At 37.8% G+C, this 20,293-nt stretch overlaps 1 protein-coding gene across 8 annotated transcripts in view; it reads left to right on the forward strand.

Annotated features, from left to right (window-relative positions):
* ASPH (aspartate beta-hydroxylase) overlaps positions 1-20,293 on the forward strand; it is a 113,708-nt gene that overhangs the window by 65,314 nt on the left and 28,101 nt on the right. For all 8 annotated transcript variants that reach the window (XM_054059515.1, XM_054059519.1, XM_054059516.1 and 5 more), the window contains 4 exons: positions 11,200-11,288; positions 14,330-14,416; positions 16,985-17,135; positions 18,174-18,310. In XM_054059515.1, coding sequence (XP_053915490.1) covers positions 11,200-11,288; positions 14,330-14,416; positions 16,985-17,135; positions 18,174-18,310 — 464 coding nt within the window. The remainder of the gene's footprint in view (positions 1-11,199; positions 11,289-14,329; positions 14,417-16,984; positions 17,136-18,173; positions 18,311-20,293) is intronic.

Here is a 20,293-nt window from a genome sequence, read left to right on the forward strand (position 1 = left end):
TTTTTTATGAAATTTGTTTATAGCTAAACTGCTTGTGTGGTTTTCATACAAGTTGAATTTTCTTCAACTGTTTAAGTTTTTATAGTTTGAACTGTGCTCGCTTTCAATAAGTGTCTAGCTATAGATATCCTAATCATAGAAAGAGGTTTAAGGTCTTACTGAGTTGGTTTTAATTTACCCTAATAAGATGCGGCAGTAAATTGATGAGAGATGTCTTTAAAAAGGTACTGTACTGTGGCTGTCTGATATATGTAGAAAACTCAGAAATCTAAGGAGCTGGAATTTTGAAAATTCATGTTTGGCTTGGGTTTGGGGTTTGCTTATGATTCTGACAAACATTAGCGATGTATGTGTAATTTGCATATACTTTTAACTAATTGGATATACAAGCTCCAAAGGCCCTTTTGTGCAGAAACATTTTACAGTTTTGAGTCCATTTTACAACTCGATTTTGTTTTCACTGCTGCAGTCTTCATAGTACTTTGTTAGCCAAGTATGTTTAAAAATTCTGTAGATTTTAGTTTGTAGTAATATTGCATTAAGTTTATTAAAAGTCTTACTAAAGGTTGGTGGGAAAATAATTGCTATTTTTACCCATCAACTTTAAAGCAGGATATCTCGACTTAGAAAAAAGGATTATTCAAAATAAAAACCATTTGAATGTACACATTTTTGCCAACAAGAAACACGTCTGTTCTGGTAGTGTAGAATTCTGGAGTTCTGTGACTGATGAATTCTTTGAAGGCGTTTTGAGCTGCTGCTTTATTGCGGAATACCTTCCCTTGCAGAAGGTTGTTGAGATGCTTCATAATGTGGTAATCAGTGGGAGACAGGTCTGGTTGTTAAGCTGGGTGAGGTAGAGTTTTGTGCAGCTTATGCAAGACATTGGTGAGGCATGCAGTCGGGCATTGTCATGGAGAAGAACTGATCATTTTTGACTGACTGATGTTGTATATAAACTTTGCAATTCTTGGTGCTTTTTGTTGATTTCATGGCAGTGCACCTCTGCTGTGATGGTTTTGACAGGTTTCAAGAAGTTGTGATGGATGATTCTGCTTGATGCAGCTTCAGTTTGGGGAGATAAGAGATGGTGCTTCACCTCAGTCCAGCCGCTGCACTGTCGGTTGTCATATAGAATCCATTTTTCATTACATGTCACAGTGCCATCAAGAAATAGGTTTTATTGCCCAAAAGAAGTGCAGAGCAGACTTTGTAGCAGTGATTTTTTTTTTTCTATTTTCCTTCAGCTCATGCAGCACCTACTGGCTGACTTTTTTTGATTTTCCAGTTTGGTGCAAATGTTGAACAACTGTTGAATGGTCAACGTTTATTTCTTTGGCAACCTGGCATTGTTTTGTGAGGGTCTGCTTCAGTACTGGCCCTCAGCTGTTTGTCATGTATCTCAGGACATTCACGACATTGAACTTTTGGAACCAATGTTGGGGTCATTCATTGATGCTCCCCTGGCTAAATGCTTGGTTGCTGTAGTTAGCATTTTCTGCTGCTTTATACCCTATATTGAACTGGTACAACAAAACAGCTCAGATTTCCTTTTTTTTTCCATTTTAATTTGACAGTGTTATGTATAAGGAAGAATAAACAGTGAAAATAAAATCATTAACATAAATAAGTGGAGCAAATTTCACACTTTAAAATGGTATACTGTGTGAACACAGTTAAATAGATGTTTAATCCAAAATAGGCATCACAGTTTAGAGGGGCAAAACCAGCAATTATTTTTGCACCAACTTAATACCTTTGAACAGGATATGTAGAATTCAACTGTGGTATCGGCACCGATCTAACCTGTAAAACCTGTGGAGACTAAAGTGCTGTTGTTATTTCGAAATGTAAGTTTTTGCTATAGAATGAGATGTGTTATCCCCTAAATTTCATTAAGAACCTGAATCAGAGCTCCATTGGCTTTAGAAAGTGCTTAAATGCTTAGTTCACCTCCGGTGTCGTCTCCTCAAGTTAGGTGGGCTGAGTTCCACCCTTGCAAGCCATTCTTTTGAGGGTATACATACTACATATTGATTTACTTATATTTAATTGTAGCCTGTATCAAATATGAGCTGTGGATAGAAAGGCCAATGTTGTACTTTATAGAAGTGAAGCTCTCAAGAGTCCGTAACTGCTGCATAACACCATGTTGAACTAAATGTATAGTACATGACAATATTGGTGTGTATTTTTGTACAATGAAGAAATTTATTTCTGGTCTTGTCAAAGGTTTGCTTGATTCTAGCCTTTGGATGAAGCCAAAAGACTTCAGGACAAAATGGAGAGGAGAATGATGGAAATATGTACCAGAAATAAAATCATTCTGCAGTTGTTTCTTATGATCAACATCTAACCAACCAACAGTAATTTCAGACAGAAGACCCTGTAGGATACCTTTTACTGCAAGGGAAATTGTTCTGGAATAGCTGCAGCTAAAGATTTATTATAGTCATTAGATTTCACAGCTTTATTAGTCTCTAAAATGCCTCAGTTTTTTTTTTTTTGTCTGATTGCTTCTACAGATAAATTGATTATAGATGTTTTGCCCGTTCTACCAGTACAGTTTAGGAAGATCTTTTAATTATTGTAGTGCTGCTGTCTTTAAATTGTCTAGTTGCAGTTACTTGTTTTTATACGCTTTAAGTTATCATTTATAGAAGCCTATAAAACAAGTGGGTCGCTTATGCTATCTGTATCTCACCTAATGTACTTCCCAAACAACAGGACAATGACAGGAGTGTTTCATCATCATCAAATTCTCATTCGAGCACCCACTGAGGGACAGCACAATTTCAAAAACTAATTTGGGTAATGATATTGGTCTAGTATGAAGAGGGAAGACAATTACTCAAGCAGATTTTGAATTCTGGGTAAAAGTAGTTGAACTTCTAATATGTATGTATGTTTTTCAGCCCATAACTGAGACTTTGAAGCTTAAACTGGGAAGATCAGAGTATTTGAGGGAGGATGCAGGGGAATTAGTAAAACAGAAGGTCACAACATTTATTGGAAAACTACAAACCATGACCGTCAGTATCTACTTATTTATTATCTTTTAAGGTGCCCATCCACAAGTTAGCGAGAGCATTACTACTGACTTTGTATCACAGCAAGAATAAGAGGGTGTTTGGAAAGAAAGTCTATGGCCCCTCTGGAAACTGCTTCTTTAGATTTTGACGGTTTACGATGGAGGACTGGCAGGAGGAGCCTTCACTGCCAATGACTGAGATGACATCACATGGGGAGGTTTCTAATTTAAATTCAGTTTAGAGTTGGTACTGCCCACATGTCTGTTTTTAGCAATGTGAGATATATCATGATATAGCTATTACTATGTATGTATAGAGGTGTTAACTTTTAAATAAAACTTTATTAAAAGCTTTTAAATAAAGCTTTTCTGCTAGTCATAAGCACAACATACAGTTAGTGCAGCAGGATTATTCCAGTGCAATTTTCAATTAAACTGGGGACTTCATGTCCTCAAGGTGGCTGGAAGACCATAGTTTATCTTGAATCCGTAGGCCTTATGAAAGTAGTTAACTAAAAGCCAGAGCTCTAGCTGTCTTCTGTCTTGCATGCTGGTAGTAACAAATGCAAGATAGAGGAAGCCACCAGAAATGCCCCCCTGGGCCTTATAATGTTGATAGGAAAAAAATAAAAATAAAGTAATTCAATAGCAAGAACTAAAATCTACTTAGGAGGTGGTTTGTTAGTCAGGGAGCAGAATCTTTCTATACTCACATTCTCCACACTCTCAGAGAGATCGTGACATCACCATCTCACAATTTCTGAGGAACTAGAAATTTCATTTGAAGACATGTTTAACGAGAAATACTCAAGCTGAAGTATAATATGGACGCTTTATAATCGCAGAGGTGGCTACTGTCCCTCTCCATCAGCTACAAATCCTACAGCATCAGTTTCCAAACATTGGACAAGAGAGTTTATCCTATGCAGAAAACACACTTCTTCCCAGAGCTCCAAGTTTCCTAAGACAGCTTAGGAAAGGGAATAGTTACTACTGAAAGCAAATGACAGAGGCAGAAGAGAAAAGGCAATGGGTGGAATTTCCAAAGAATTTTCCAAAGAATGGGTGGGAAACTGCCTGAGCTAGTCCCACATGAGGTTTCTTCTTGGCCACAGTTGCACATCTGCTGACCAGCTCACCGTTCATGGTACCTTTTCTGATGTGTCTGTTGTTTCAGAACAAAATCACAGAATTGTGAAGTATCTACTTCCAACTATTTTACAAGGCACAGACGTGAGAGGTGATTTGCATTAAGTATATGAAAGTGCATATTGGTATTTAGGGAGAACCTCTAATTTTTCTGGGATCTCTAATAGCAGCACGATATTGTCTCGCATTTGCTTGGAATATCTTTGCTCGGGAACAAAACTGTGCATATATACTTTGGTCAGAGGCTCAGAGTATGTCAGTAAGGACAGAACAATTCATGCTATGTGTTGTGCTGAAGGTACACTGTCCTTTAAATTATATTTTTTGAAAACAACTAGTTGAAGTCTTTATGGTGTAGACAATATCAGAGACCCAGTTAAAAGTAACTTGCTGTCTGATTAAAATGCCAAGTGCATGCTGTACCTTTAGGATAAGAAAAAGCATGTTGATCATGAAAGATAATTATGATAGTAGTCAATATTTTTGTCCAGTTCGGGCTAGTAAAGTATTAACTATTTTGAGACATTAGGCTGATGTCTAAACAGTGAGGTCAATAGTGTTACCTCATTTAGGAGGATGAGATTTTACTTAACCTGGCTGATTGATTTATATTTCAGATGAAAATTTGAAATTGAGAGCTGTTTATTTTTGCCATGCACTATTCATGTCATTACTTTAGATGTACTTATGACATTAATGCAATTGGCTGACTTGGCATTTTACACCAATTTCAAGCCTTATGTTTTCAGTCCTACAGGACAATACAGACATTTGATCATTTGAGGACATATGTCTAGAAATTCTGGAAGAAGTTTCATTTCTTGATCGCTATTTCTTTAGCACAGCTAATTCTATTGCTGCGCTATTTCTATCGCTATTTTTTTAGGCAGCTTTTTACATTAAAAGTTGTAAAGTGTCAAGAAATTATATTTGCATTACAACTGAATAAAATCAGCATAGAACTTGCAGAATTACTTGCCTGATATTATTTGACTGGACAGTTACTTAAGAGAAAAAGAGATCTGCTTCAGAAGAAGATTTAAAGAACTTGAATTTTTTTTCTTTGAAAGTTATTAACCTTCTGTTTTTACAGAAGAAGAAAATAGCAGTGCTGGTAACTGAGACTTTCTACTACAAGACACTGTGCCACTGTAAATGGATTCAGTAGCTTTACAAGATGTACTTTGCACTGATTTCTCTGATTGTTTACAGTTTTTAAGTGAAATTAAACATCTTTTATTGCTAACAATGTATATTTTCTTCCTCTGCAAGATCATGCTATATTAAGAGCTAAATTATTAGTTCACACGTGCACGTGCATATGCCAGCTAATAATCAGTGGAGACATGTTTGAGTCTGGCCACTAAATTTCACTGTCCAGCCCCTTCCCAGTCCCTGCTTGCTGGCATATCTCCACTTCCTACAACGCAGACAGCATGTTCTACAGTAGGGTGTAGGTATGTTCATAGAAAAACCTGGATTTAGTTGCCTTAATTTTAAGCTGTCACTGCATTGGTGATATTCTCAGGTGATGACTAAATGAGTGGACTTTTAGCTAGAGAGCAAAGAGGTCCTGCTGCTGAGCCAAGTACTTGTTGCTTCTTGCTTAGGCTGTGATAATTTGGAGGTAGTTAACACAGTGCTGCATCATATCTAGAAGTAGGTGAAGCGTTTCATATGTGACAGCGAAGAGACTGTCACTTGCATTTGTCTTTCCTTGAGTCACTCTCATGGCTGCTTACAGCCCTGATAATTTTCTTAAGTGTGCAGTAGAGATGGAGACTGGAAGTAGAGTAGATGGTCAATAACAGGGATTTGGGGCTAGGGAGTTTGGGGGAAAAGACCCTTGAAGAAGGGCATGAGCAACAAGTGCGTGAAAGAAGACAACTATTTAAGAATAAGTGGGATAAATAGGAAGAGCTGGCTCAAGGAACAGATTGTGAGCAAGTGTAGAAATGAAAGGGAATAAATGTAGTCAGGCATCAAGGCGGAGAAGATGAGAAGTTGGAGAAGGAAAGAGAAAGGCAGAAGGCAGGAGAAGAAAACAATCTTACTGGCTGAATAGAAGGTGCAGAACATAAAAGCATGATTGTTAGACAAATCAGGTAATCTGCAACTGATCCATTTATTTTGAACTTCAATATTCTGTTGCTGGCATAGGGCTAGGAGGAATCTCAGTCACAGTGACGAATTGCACAGTGAGCTTCTGGGGGAATTTCTTTAATTAACAAATAAGAGAATGGAAGTTCCCTGTGTAATTACAGTCTTGGCACTAAAGCACATTGACTTATAGCAGTATATTACATAAATTGTAGGAAATAAGACTAGGTGGGATGCTGAAGCTTACTTTGTCTATTCTGTTGATCAAAGGCCTTATCAATTATTTGCATTATTCCTGGCAGATGCTTATACAACTTGTCCTTACAAAATTACAGTAATTAGAACAACTACCCTCAGCAATCTCTTCTGCTGTTCTTGCTCAAAGATACTAATCCCAGGTGTTAACACTAAATTTTCTGTTGTAGCAATTTTAAGCCTTGTATTTATTGTCGTGACTATGGTGAACTAAAAAATAGTTTATTTTTTCATTTCTGTAGCTACTTTTTACAGGGCAATACATACCCATCTTCCAGTGGCAAATTCTTTACTACTACCTTTTTCTCTTTTGTTCTTATTGAGATGTAAATACTGCGTCATCCCTGACAATTATAGTAAAAATATTTTTAAACCATTATTCAAAAGTAAGTGATTCAATCATGTTTAATCATTTGGTTACTTTTCCTTACTTTTCACCTGATGCTCTTGTGGCCTGAAGAGCATCTGGCAGTGCCTTCATTATTTTTCACAGGTATTTCTGTCCTTTGCAGAAAACGACTGTCACTGGTTTTGGTGATGACAAGGCGCCTTTCAACATAAAAACATAAAATATGCCTGGTATTTTAACTGTCGTATGCCAAAATAGGTATATAAAATAGCTATTACATCATCTTCCACTGGGTGACGTTGCAGGCTATTAAGTTTGCTGCACATTTAATGCATTACTACTTCCAAAATATCTTCCTTCTTGGTTTGTGTTTTGATGTTGTTTTTCTTTGATTTTAGAGGTATTTTTTGGTTCTTTTGTTTTTGGTTTTGTTTTTTTTGTCTCTGTCTTAATACAGCAGGGCATACTGTAGATATGAAAGGATATGGAAGGATATGGAACTGTTGGAATGAGTCCAGAGGAGGGCTACAAAGATGATCAGAGGGCTGGAGCACCTCTGCTATGAGGACAGGCTGAGGGAGTTGGGGTTGTTCAGCCTGGAGAAGAGAAGGCTCTGAGAAGACCTTACAGCAACCTTCCAGTACCTGAAGGGGGCTACAAGAAAGCTGGGGAGGGACTTTTTACAAGGGCATGTAATGACAGGTCAAGGGCAGGGATGGCTTTTAATTGGAAGGGGGAAGATTTAGATTAGACATTAGGAAGAAAATGCTCACTGTAAGGGTGGTGAGGCTCTGGCACATGTTGCCCAGGGAGGCTGTGGATGCCCTGTCCCTGTAGATGTTCAAGGCCAGGTTGGATGGGGCCTTGGGCAGCCTGGTCTGGTGAGAGGTGTCCCTGCCCATGGCAGGGGGGTTGGAACTAGATGATCTTTAAGGTCCTTTCCAACCCAAACCATTCTAAAATTCTATACGAGATTGCTTGTCATCACTGGCCACTGTGGATTAGCATGGAATTACTTATAAGACTTCTTCCTAGCTTGCTGCTTTGACAGTGGAAACTGTTTTCTTTGAGATCTTCAGCAATCCTTTGACAGCAATTTGAGATAGAAGGTCTGTCCTTACATCCAAGGCTATTATTTAAAATCCTCAATGTTATTCTTACAAGACCATAGTATGATATATAAAAGAATTATTACACTTTTAATGCTCAACCAGATTTGTTTGAGGACTACAAATCACCCTAGTGGTTGTGTGATCATGCATTACTTCAGCTACATGGTGAAATCTTTAAATCATTGAAGAAAAATTGCATGCTTTTTCCTTTCTGAAAACAGATAAGTTAACTTCTTTGTAATATTGAATTTAATATATTGGGTCACATCTGCTAAAAGATTATTGCACTAGAAGCATGCAATGGATCATTTATTAAAATACCCCTGCAGGGAGCTAGCAGGCTATCTGGTTAATATAGAGCAATGCTTAATGGTTACACTGAGAGCTCCCTAGTGAATCCTTTAACGTAGGAGTAGAATGGGGGGTGAAAATGATTGCTTGTTATATAATGTTTGCTGTGTTATATTGGTGCCTAGCAGCTGAATAATATTTATGTTAACAGCTCCTTTCCAGCTTTTGGTATTGGACTCCTGCTGTTCTAGAGCTGATGTATAATTGTGCTGGAAATGGGGAGATGATGATACTTTTTTGTAATGGAAGATAGGAAAAGGGTTCTTCCAACACATCACCAAAGTGAGAAACGAGGGGAAAGATATCATATCTGTGTGCCACAGACTTGTAAGATTTTCATTCGCTTTTTCTTCTGAGCTCTTTCTGTCTCATCTTATTGTAACCCAAAGGAATTGTGGAAACAGTGCCCCACAGGCAGTAAGAGCGTCTTGGTGGATGAGAAAACTGCTTTCTTTCCATTGCCTCAAAGGAATCTCGCTGTTGCTGTTCTTAAGTCTGAGAAGGACCAAAATACCGTATTTCTTTCCATGAACACCAGAAGTTAAAAAGCTGAGAAATAGCTGTCCTCTTTTACTGAATGCAGTTTCTGTGTAACTGGGCAGTCTTAAAAATTTTGATTCATGCTTCAGGAAATGAGAATTTTAGTTGTGGTTTATGTAATTTCTTGTGTTTAAAGCTTCCTAGTTGGAGAACAGGAATAAACTGAGTGTGTGTTTGTTTGTTTGGTAATGCTTGATTGCAATTCACAGGATACAATTAAACAGAAGTGTTTTGGGGAGCAAACCCAATATATAAAAATATGCTATTTGGTGGTTTATCCTGAGAAACAAATAAACTCCTGTATGTCAGTCTTTTTTTTTTTTTTCTTCCCCCTCTTACCTTCTTGGTAGCTAATGCCTTGGAAAATTGCAGTCACTTCTATTACAAGAAGGATCAACAGGGATATAATAATTGTGATGTGCTACTGCTTTAGTACCTTTCCTTTATAGATCTTAACACAGTTTTATATTTAAAGCTTCATACAACCTTTGTGAATGAGTAAATGGAATTTAGTAAGATAGTGTCAATCCTGCTTAAATTCCATTTTCACTCTGCCCCAAAAAGAAATAGCATTTATTAACTGTGCGTACCAGTGCTGCAGAATAGTTCATAAAGGTAATATAAGAAAAACTCTCCTCATGCAGAGCTATCCAAGTTCTGTGTTGAACATGACAGTGCAACTCTTGCTCAAAAAGAATCAAAGGTGGTCAGGTTCTTTTTTTATCTTGTACAGAAACAGCTCAGACTCATGAGATCTCTGATGCTTGAACAGGGTTAGGATTGTCCTCTAATGCTTCACATAGGTAAAGTGATTTGTCTGACTAAAGCCTTGTGTAGGATTGGAGACTTGGAGAGAAAGTATCATTTGATGACTTGTGAGCACAGCTATTAGTAGCATGTGATGGCTCTTGTCATCCCTGAACAGTGCATCTGGGGACTAGGGAAGCAGAATAAAACATACCTAGTTACAATACCTTGTAATGGTTATCCAAAATCTTTGCTACAGATTGCAGCAATCTTGTGATGGTGTTTGATTATGGTGTTATATATATATATGATGGGTAGCAAATGTGGAGAAAAGTGGTTATACGCTCTCATAATCTTCATAGTCTGACTCGGGGGAAGGAGTTAATTTTCACAAAGTTGGGAAAGGACACAGCTGGGGCAGCTGACCAAACTGGCCAATGAGATATTCCATGCCATCATTGTCATGTTCAGTATATGCTGGGGGTCTGTGTGGGTAGTTGACCAGGTGGCATGGCTCAGAGTGAGGACTGGTCTGCAATTTGGCGGTGTGCAGGGATAGGTACTCAAGAATGTGTGCAAGCATCTGTTTTACTCTGGGAGGTGAGCAGTTGCTTACTCGCTTTGTATATTCTTTTGCTGCTGTTGTTTGTTCTCTCCCCTTGCCGCCCTGTTAAACTGGTCTTATCTCAATCCATGAGTTTTGCTTTGTTTTGTTTTTTCCCAAACTCCTCATCACCCCATTTGGGAGCAGGGAGAGCGATGTGAGTGAGGCTGTGTGTTTCTTTGTTGCTGGCTGCTGGATTAAACCACAACAATAGAGCATTTGCATTTTTTAACATCTAATATACTTCATGTAACCAAGTAGACATTGAGTGAACTGCTGTGAAGTAAATAGTTGTTTAAATTGGCACAATTTACTTCAGTGTGCTTCAAAGACAATTTGCTTTACACAATTTACTTCACGACTGGTTTGCTACATACTGCTGCTTCTCTGGTACTGTGTGATAGCTTGCTAAGCTGTGGAAGCTTGTTCACTTCAAGAGGTCTTGATCAAACATTTCAGCGTTGAACTTGTTTTCAGCAGGTAGCTGGACTACATAAATTTTTGAGTCCCTCCTACCCTGAATAAATATGATTTTTGTCAACTCTTTCATTTGCTTTAAACAAAGAAGTAGGCATATATAGGCATAACTTTAGAAATTACTGATGTGTCCTGGTAGTGATATTTTTCACTATACCACGTAGATGAAAAAATAACAGTTCTCTTTCTTCTTCCATGTCAACTGAACCGTTTGGGAAAAAATCCTTGTATGAGTATGAGATGAAAAACGCTTTATCAAACGCTTGACTGTAAAATTATTCAGTTTGGGTGACCGAAGATTGCTTTTCCATGCAGGAGTTTGATTATAATAAGTAGGAAATTTCTTTTCAGTGTGTTTTGAAATTGCCTTATTTGAGAATCATGTACTTTACCAGCACAATACCAGTCACTGGTTATAGGTTACTCCAACTAATACCTATGGAATAAGAAAGAAGTCATGAACTGTTTCTTAAATTTCTTCTAGCTAAAAAGAAGAAGAAACCAAAGCTCTTAAACAAGTTTGATAAAACCATTAAAGCTGAACTAGATGCTGCAGAAAAGCTACGTAAAAAAGTAAGTTTTGATCACTCAGCACTGTGGAAAAAAATGAGTAAAATAAAAATTAACTTAGGGAGAACTACCTTTCACTTTCTGTGAAATTAACTTCTTAAAATTAAAGATTCACTGCATGTTTGTCCTTCAAGTTTCATTTCTGGTGGATGGTTTATCTTAAATATTTAGAAGTCATAAATGTCTGACTGTTCTTGTGTGTTTGCTCACCTTTAACCTTGAAAGTATTTAGCTTAACTGTTGAATACCTATCATCAAAAAAGTGCTTAAATTAATCACATAAAACAGGTTTAGTTCTTTCCTGTCACTGTTGTCTATTTGAGTATTGAAGTCAGCTATTATCAGAGAACTTTAATATAAGCATGATAATATGGATCTCTCAGTAGGTGTTCATATGCATCATGAGCATTGGGCAGAAATCTTTGTCGTATGCTTTCTTTCTGTTGGGAATCTGCATGTGTCATGTGAGTGTATCTGCTCCCATCAGCTGCTTAAAGCAGAAAGCAGATGTTCCTGCTTCTTATGGGTGTCAGCAAGACCTAAATATCAATCAATCAGTTTTGGTAGTTCTGAATTTAACAACTTGACTATGAGCACACACACCCCGCCCCCAACAATCAACAAAAGCTCTTCAGGCATATCCTCTGATAACTTCCAATTTTATTCTTTTATTTGAGAGTTTCAGAAAACAAGACCTTTGTAGACTTGTCCCTTTTTCAGATGTAAGATTAAATAGTGAAGCAAGACCATGTGACTGCTAGAAATGAAATACCTTGTTTACTGGATCCATGTCTTGTGGAAGAAAAAACCTGATACTCCTCAGATGATCCTGGCACATGAAGAACAACTGCAGGTCTTTCTCCTACCCTGGAGTTGAGAGAACTGAACAATGAGATACAGCATTTCCAGTAGGGTACAATAACTCCTATTTTAATCACTGCAGGTGTAGGATTATTCTTGATCTTTGGAAGATTGGCTGTGCAGGTTTAGATTTACATTACCACCCGTGCAGTCCCAGAGTTTCTTGTAGAATCATAGAATCACCAGGTTAGAAAGGACCCACCGGATCATCGAGTCCAACCACTCCTAACACTCCCTTAAATCATGTCCCTAAGCACTTCATCCACCCATTCCTTAAACACCTCCAAGGAAGGTGACTTGACCACTTCCCTGGTCAGCCTGTTCCAGTGCCTGATGACTCATTCCATGAAAATTTTTTTTCTGATATCAAGCCTGAACCTCCCCTGGCAGAGCTTCAGGCCATTCCCTCTTGTCCTGTCCCCTGTCACTTGGGAGAAGAGGCCAGCTCCCTCCTCTCCACAACCTCCTTTCAGGTAGCTGTAGAGAATAACAAGGTCTCCCCTCAGCCTCCTCTTCTCCAGGCTAAACAACCCCAGCTCTCTCAGCCGCTCCTCATAAGACTTGTTCTCCAGCCCCCTCACCAGCTTCATTGCTCTTCTCTGTACACACTCCAGAGCCTCAACATCCTTCTTGTGGTGAGGAGCCCAGAACTGAACACAGTACTCAAGGTGCGGTCTCACCAGTGCTGAGTACAGAGGGAGAATAACCTCCCTGGACCTGCTGGCCACGCCATTTCTGATACAAGCCAAGATTCCATTGGCCTTCTTGGCCACCTGGGCACACTGCTGGCTCATGTTCAGTCGGCTGTCAACCATTACCCCCAGATCCTTCTCCTCTGTACAGCTCTCCAGCCACTCTTCCCCCAGTCTGTAGGACTGTATAGGGTTGTTGTGCCCCAAGTGCAGGACCTGGCATTTGGCCTTGTTAAATCTCATGCCATTGGCCTCAGCCCAGCGGTGCAGCCTGTTCAGATCCCTTTGCAGAGCCTCCCTACCCTCCAGCAGATCCACGCTTCCACCCAGCTTAGTGTCATCTGCAAACTTGCTGAGGGTGCACTCAATGTCTTCATCCAGGTCATTGATAAAGACATTGAGCAGGGCTGGACCCAGCACTGAGCCCTGGGGAACCCCACTTGTAGGTCTGTGATGGGGCTGCAGGGTACTACATAAACACCAACCTCAGGCTGCCTCTGCCGCTGCTCTTCACTGGAAGCCTTGTTCATATGTTAGAAAACAAACAAAAAAAAAAGAGGCATTATCATGCTTACCGCTATTTAAACGATTGATCAGAGTAAGACTTAAGAGAAAGTTCCTGATGAGCCTATGGTTTCAGTTGGCTGCCTCCCTTTTCCTGCCTTTGTCTTTTGATGAATTGCAGTTTATCTTGTAGGAAACAGAATAAATTTAGTAACAAATCAGACATGTAATATTTGAACATAGCAAGACAGTTGTGTATAATAATCCACTTGTGTTTATAAAGCTGTAAGAGTTAGAGGTGGCAGCAAGACCTGATGCCAGATTTTGCTGAGCAGTGCTTAGCTCCTACTTAACAATGCAGCTGGTTCTTCTCAACTTCCATCCTTACGTGCTAGTCAGAATCAATCATGAGAATATCATAGTTACATTTGGACTTTGTATGAGACAGGGAAGAGACACAGAGCACATGTGAGATGTCCTGAGGGACATTATTATTCAAAACATTCAGAGGAAAGAGCCATGTGCTGTGGGTGAGTCTGTTATTTCCTCTAGAAGAACCATAGTTACATAGTTACATGCTGGTCCTCTGAAGTATGCAGAAAGGAAGTTTCTACATATGTATGGAACTTCCTTTCTGTTCTCTATGTTACATTTAATTCAGATTTTCTTGTTAACAATAGAATCTTTACACTTTGATACAGACAGGTTATTGTCATCTCTGCATTTTTTTCGGAAAAGGGAAAACGAGTAAAATAAAACCAAAGCTATTCATTTTAACCTTGGAAAGTGAATAGTATTGTTTCATAAGTAATGACAACACATTGATCTTAAATTAGGCAGTCCTAACAAAAATGTGAGTGATCTAGAATCTAAATTTTTGTATTTGTTTTGGTTTTTAATTGTGGAAGCTAATCTTATTAGACCATGCATTGCATCCTGCAGCATGTTTGGTGGAGATCTTTGTCGGCAGTTCTATCTACTTTACAGGGAAAAGTTGAAGAAGCTCTAAGGGCCTTTGAATCTTTGGTGAATCAATATCCACAGAGTCCTCGAGCAAGATACGGGAAAGCACAGGTACTAAAAGAAAAAAAGCCATAAATGTTAAAAAAAAAGATAAAATAAACCTTTTTTAACAATAGAGTTCTAAAGTCCAGTCAGACCTCATTTATAATTTTATGGAGATTTCCTAAGGAAAAAAAGAATTATGTTGTGTATATATATTTATATAGCTCCTCAATTACTTTGGGAGCTTTTGCCTAACATGAGTCTAGTGGGAAGTGTTGTAAATAACACAAAAATAAGATCCATACTGTAGTTGTTACGAAAACTGTCAGGTGCACAATAAGAGATAAATCCCAACTAACATCTCACTGCAGGAACAACAGGCAGAACTTAACCGTTACAGACTGTCTGCTGCAGCTGGTAAATCAACGTGTCAGTCAGGTCTAGGCTAAATGCTGCTTTTTGCTTAGTAGGAACAGGGAATGGGATTTGGAGTTTTTGTAGAGAGTCTTAAAGGATAAAGAGCACAAATTCTTAGGCAAGAAAGCTTAATAAGCTTTGTTCTGTGGAGTGAGTTCTGTTTCAGGTGTTCCCCTCAAAAAGAAAGAAAGAAAGCATCAGAAAATAAGCTCTGCATTCATAATACTTTTGAGACATGTTGGGGTGTCTCAGAAGAGAATATTCCTTGTATTTTCTTAAGTACTAGGATAATCCCACTGTGCTAGGTGTAATAAAAGACTGCTTGAACTCATGTTAATCAAGATAAGCAAAGTGAAGCCCTCACTGGAGAAGGGAAGGGTACCGTTACACAATTAATGAGACACTTGAATTGGAGTCACAGCCGGTTTTCACTTGTTTAATAATAGTCATGCTAAAACCAAAGCCATGATTATCCAAAAAAACTATCACGCAGGCTCTTGATACACAGCAGACCAAATGCTTCAGTACTGTACATGGGGGATAGTCTGCTGAACTATTTGCCTCCTTATAATAGGAGACCACTTTTGTTCATACTCTGTTAAGTTACACTTTTAATACTTACCTTTTTTTTTATTAATCTACTCATATCTAAGAGAATATGCTTCCTACCTCCTCATTAGCTCACTGCTTTACGGAGGAGGGCAGATTATTGAAACTACCTGTGAAGCTTGTTCTGATTCTAAATTCCCCCCCTTAGTGATACAACTTCATTTGTCTCTTTACAACAATTTCTAGTCACCACCTACTACTCTAGTAGTAGTAATGATTAAAAGGTCATACAGACTGAGATCTGAATTCATAATTAGCAAACACTTTCTAGGAATACACAAAACCAACTATAAATTCATTTCCAGTAGCCTTTCTAGGCTCATACTAATCTTCTACTGAGTACTCTCATTAATATGACCAATGGCAACTTTACTGAATCCAGTGTGTGTAAGTTGAAGCTGTATGAAGGAATGGGTAAATCGTGGTCTTCACTAACAGGTGGATCATTCTTAAAATTTTCATTATAACACAGTATTACTTTTAAATGTGTATATATCCTAACACAACACATTCAAATTTATTATCTCTCATCACTTAATAAAGCTGCAGCTGAGTAACCATATTGTTTGGTATTTCCCATACTCGGTTTCAAAGTAGCTCAAGGGAAAAAAAAGTGAAGGACTGAAGTACAAAAAGATTCCAGATAGTGCAGCATGTACATGTACCACAATCAAAACTGTTTCATTTCATGTATGTGATTAATACAACAGTGAATTTAGATAGACCAACGAGAGCTTCTGCACCTGCAGTGCTTGCCATGCATCTATCCCTTGCTCTGTGAATTGACTTAAGAGAGAACATAAACCAGTAGAAATAGAAGTATTTGGGAAGAATGCATTAAACACATGGAAATGCATACATTTGTATAAACAATTCAAAGTAATGCTTTAAAAATCCAGCATTTGAGATATAGTCTGATTTATTATTTGTTTTAGCTGTGGAAACAAATTATGACTATGCCATGCCACAGATTCAATCAGTTGTAGCTTCCGTTGTCTTCACTGAAGCTGTAATTTCACAGTAGAGATCTTTTATATCCTTTGGTCTGCTCCTGAACTTGATGAACAAATTGAAGTTCTGAAGGAGTTGTAGGATAGGTATCCTGCCAATGTATGTGATCATAAAACTGATTCCTAATTAGTTTTCTAAGAAAGAAAGTAAGTACATTTACATCAGAACATATGAAAAAAATGTTTGTTGGTGTGTTTTGTTCTGTGTAGTGCTGTTAATGTGAGGCTTAGTATATGAATGATTGTAGGCAACGGTTTACGTTTCTTCTGTATTTTTAAAATGGATGGTTTCATTTATTTCTGAAAGCAGAAATTATGACTTCTACAAGTCTTAACCAAAAATCTGTGTTAATATGCAATTTAGGTGCAAATTTCTCATACTTATGATTTCCAACAGTTTGCAGGGAACAAGAATTAGCCTTACCACAAAGCACAGCCAAATAAGTTTTCCATTTTTATGCCAAAATTATATAGGTGAAAGATAATTCTGAAATTATTCCCATGGTCTAACAATTTTATAGTTTCTTTTAAGAAAATGAAGTTATTTTTAAGACTAATGAATTATTATGTGTTCCCATAATGGTTTTGTGATTCTTTCTAGTCTGAAGATGACTTAGCTGAGAAAATGAGAAGTAATGAGATGCTGCAGAAAGCCATCAACACCTATGATGAAGTGGCTAGTCTGCCAAATGTCCCTTCAGATCTGATAAAACTGAGCTTGAAACGAGAAGCAGACAGACAGCAGTTTCTTGGTAAGATTTCAGGATAGTGTGAAAATTATGGAAGTTGTGTGAGCAAGACTTTCCAAAGAACGTTAAGGACTAAAAGTGCCAATTCCATTGCATTTCTAGTAGGACTTGTTTTCTTAATCTCTTAAATGCTTATGAAAAATATTTTAAAAGTCTTTAAGTGTTTTCTAGGGGATTAGTATATACAATTGCTTGTATGACAATAGTGCCTGTAGACACCAGTGCATTAGGTGATATGAGAAACTATGGTGGGAGGTTGTCAAAAAAATTTTATGGACAGAGAAAGAAGAAAGTGTTCTTTTTCTGCTGAAGCTGAGTGAAATCGTGAGGAAATCGATGGCTTACACAGAGTAAACATATCTAGAATAAATTTTCAGTAAACACAGAGAAGAATATAATGAACTCTGAGATAACATCCGAAAACTTAAATCTCAGTTCTGTGAGGTACAAGAAGTGCTGATTACAGTATGAGGCACAGTCAGCTTTGGAGAGTTCTGTTCCCATGGGTTGGATTTTAATATCAATTTGTTTTGATCTTGCTGTTCCTCAGCAAGACCTCATCTATGAAGTCAAGGGACATACTTAATTTTAAGCATGTAAAGCATGATTAATGCAAATATAGCGGAATTATTGCTTAACACTAGGAACACATTTAATTACTTAAATCAATTAAGACTAAGTTTATTTTAATGTGCTTACCTAGTTTTGTCGAACACTTTGACATCTATGTATGAAAGAGCAATCAAAGCTTAAATATTACTGCTACACTATAAATGATTCTCCACTAGAGGCTACCATAACACTGCATTATATGCATTTGCAGTGATTTCCTGAAATATTCCTTGTACAGCTACACCACCAGTGACACCAAGCAGCTAAATATGCTCCTGTTGGCAAAAGGTTTCTTCAAGTTCTGCTTCTTGATCTTTAGTGAAAGTGGAACACTTGGCTCTGATTTGTGTTTTCTTAGACATTGTGTAAGCATCTTAGTACTGTTACTCATATCTGTAGCTGTCAATAAGTCTTGTTTCATCAAAACAGGTCGCATGAGAGGTTCTCTAGTTACTCTACAGAAATTAGTTCAGCTGTTTCCCAATGATGCTTCATTCAAGAATGACCTTGGCGTTGGTTACCTCTTGATAGGAGATAACAGCAATGCCAAGAAAGTGTACGAAGAGGTGAGATTTCATTCTAGCCAAGGGAAAAGTTTTTTTGCATTCATATGTTCGTTCTAGTGATTGCCTGCTTTTAACTTTTTCAGTTATTAAACGTTTTGCATGTCTGGTTAATATAGATATGAGTTGTTTTCTAGTGCAGTTCCTAATTATCTTCTGATTTTAATTTGGGTTTCCTGGTACTGTCATGCTTTTCCTCACAGACAGAGAAATGCAGATGTTTTTTATACTTTTAATGATATTTAATTTCTTATACCTTCTGGTAGCCAGGCATATATATACACATATATATACACACACAGATATGTATATATATATATATATATATACAGATATATATATATACACACACACAACACATATAGATGTGATGCATTGTATAAAAAAAGATGACTTATCTGCAAGACTTGGAAAGCAGAAGCGAGCCTATTTCAGGTGCACTGTCTCTAACTACGTGGTAAAGTAGTTCAGTATTCAACATAGCTATTTAATCTTCGGTTTTTTCATAATTTTTGTAGGCAGCCTAAATTCTAGTTTTCTTTTATGTTGTTTGTAGTGTGCAGAGTTCATTTGATTTATATTGCTGTCTTATATATGGTTTTTTAGCTGGGGAAAGTTCACTGCCAGGAATAGACACTCTGCTTCTGTGATCTAGAAACCCTGTTAACATCTGGGAACTGTCTTGACAGATATGGGGCTTGATATCATTGGTAGAGCACAAGCTATCAGCACCTGATTGGAGACGGTCTTGTTGATGTTAACACACTTCTTGTAGTGCTTGTTTAGTACAGGCATAGTACAGTAATTGGCTGGTTATGTAGACTAAGAACAAGTCAGCGTGATTAGTACTGCCTTCTGAGAATAAAGGCCTAGTTTTCTGTCCCCCACACCTGGTAATCTGAGGAAAGTATCTCGTCTCAGGTGGTTCCTCAAGAGAGGGAAGATGTTCAACCACATGACTGGAAGCAGGAGCTAAACCTTGATGATACCATTTTTTTTCTCAAGCTCTTCTGATAGTCTCAGATGTTGCCAGAATGGTGTTTCCTTTGCTACACTGGCTCCTTTGTAGATCCCTCTGTAAAACTTATCTGTTCAATGATTTTGGGGTTGCTGTCAAAGTTTCTCAGAGGATTGGAAACATCAGCTATAAAGACAGAATATATTAACCAAACCTTTTTCTCAAGCTTCAAGGAACCTGAAAAAACGAAAACGTACTCCTTTGGGGCAAGATTTTTCTTTGCGATTTTTCAGTGTTTTCCTTCCAACAATATACAAGTTAGAATTTCTTAATATCAATAATTACAGATACTTTTATAAATGAGAGAAAATAATGAGTTTGCTGTATAATTGCTTTGATACTGAGTGTGATATACTTCAGAAGAAGTGTATACCGTTCTGAATATAAACAGATGCAAAATAAGAACTGGTCTGCTTTTAGTAGTTTTCCATGCTTCCATAGACATTCTCCAGTGTAATTACTCTGTTTTGCAGTTCACTAACCACTGAAATAGAATAGATCATAGTGATGTTCTGTCCTTGTAAAAGAGCAACAATTAAACTCAATTCCCTTTTAAAAGGTATTTTTTCTTACTAAAAATTTTGTGGGTTTTGTCCATATTCTGGGTATTCCTCAGACTGAATTCTAACACACTAATGTAAATCTTTTCTTTGTTGTAATTCAGGATAAATTTACATGAAGAATTTTAAGAAAGGATATGGGCAAAGAAACGGGGAGAAGCTCATGTATACCTGCTTTTATTCTTGGTTTTACTGGAGGCTTCTCACATGATTTTGGGCAGATTGCTTAGGGGCCATATGGTCTGCTCTTGAGTGCTTCGCTCAGCTGTTGCAATGCATATTTAGAAAGTGATTGGCATATGGTTTGGAGCTCCTACCATAGGTGCCTGGGCTCTGTGCGTAGTCAATAAAGAGAGGGGCAAGCTGTCAAGACTGGTTTTGGGGGACTCCAGGAGACATCCTCCTCCT

The sequence above is a fragment of the Cuculus canorus genome, chromosome 2 (assembly GCF_017976375.1).
Source record: "Cuculus canorus isolate bCucCan1 chromosome 2, bCucCan1.pri, whole genome shotgun sequence".
NCBI lineage: Eukaryota > Metazoa > Chordata > Aves > Cuculiformes > Cuculidae > Cuculus > Cuculus canorus.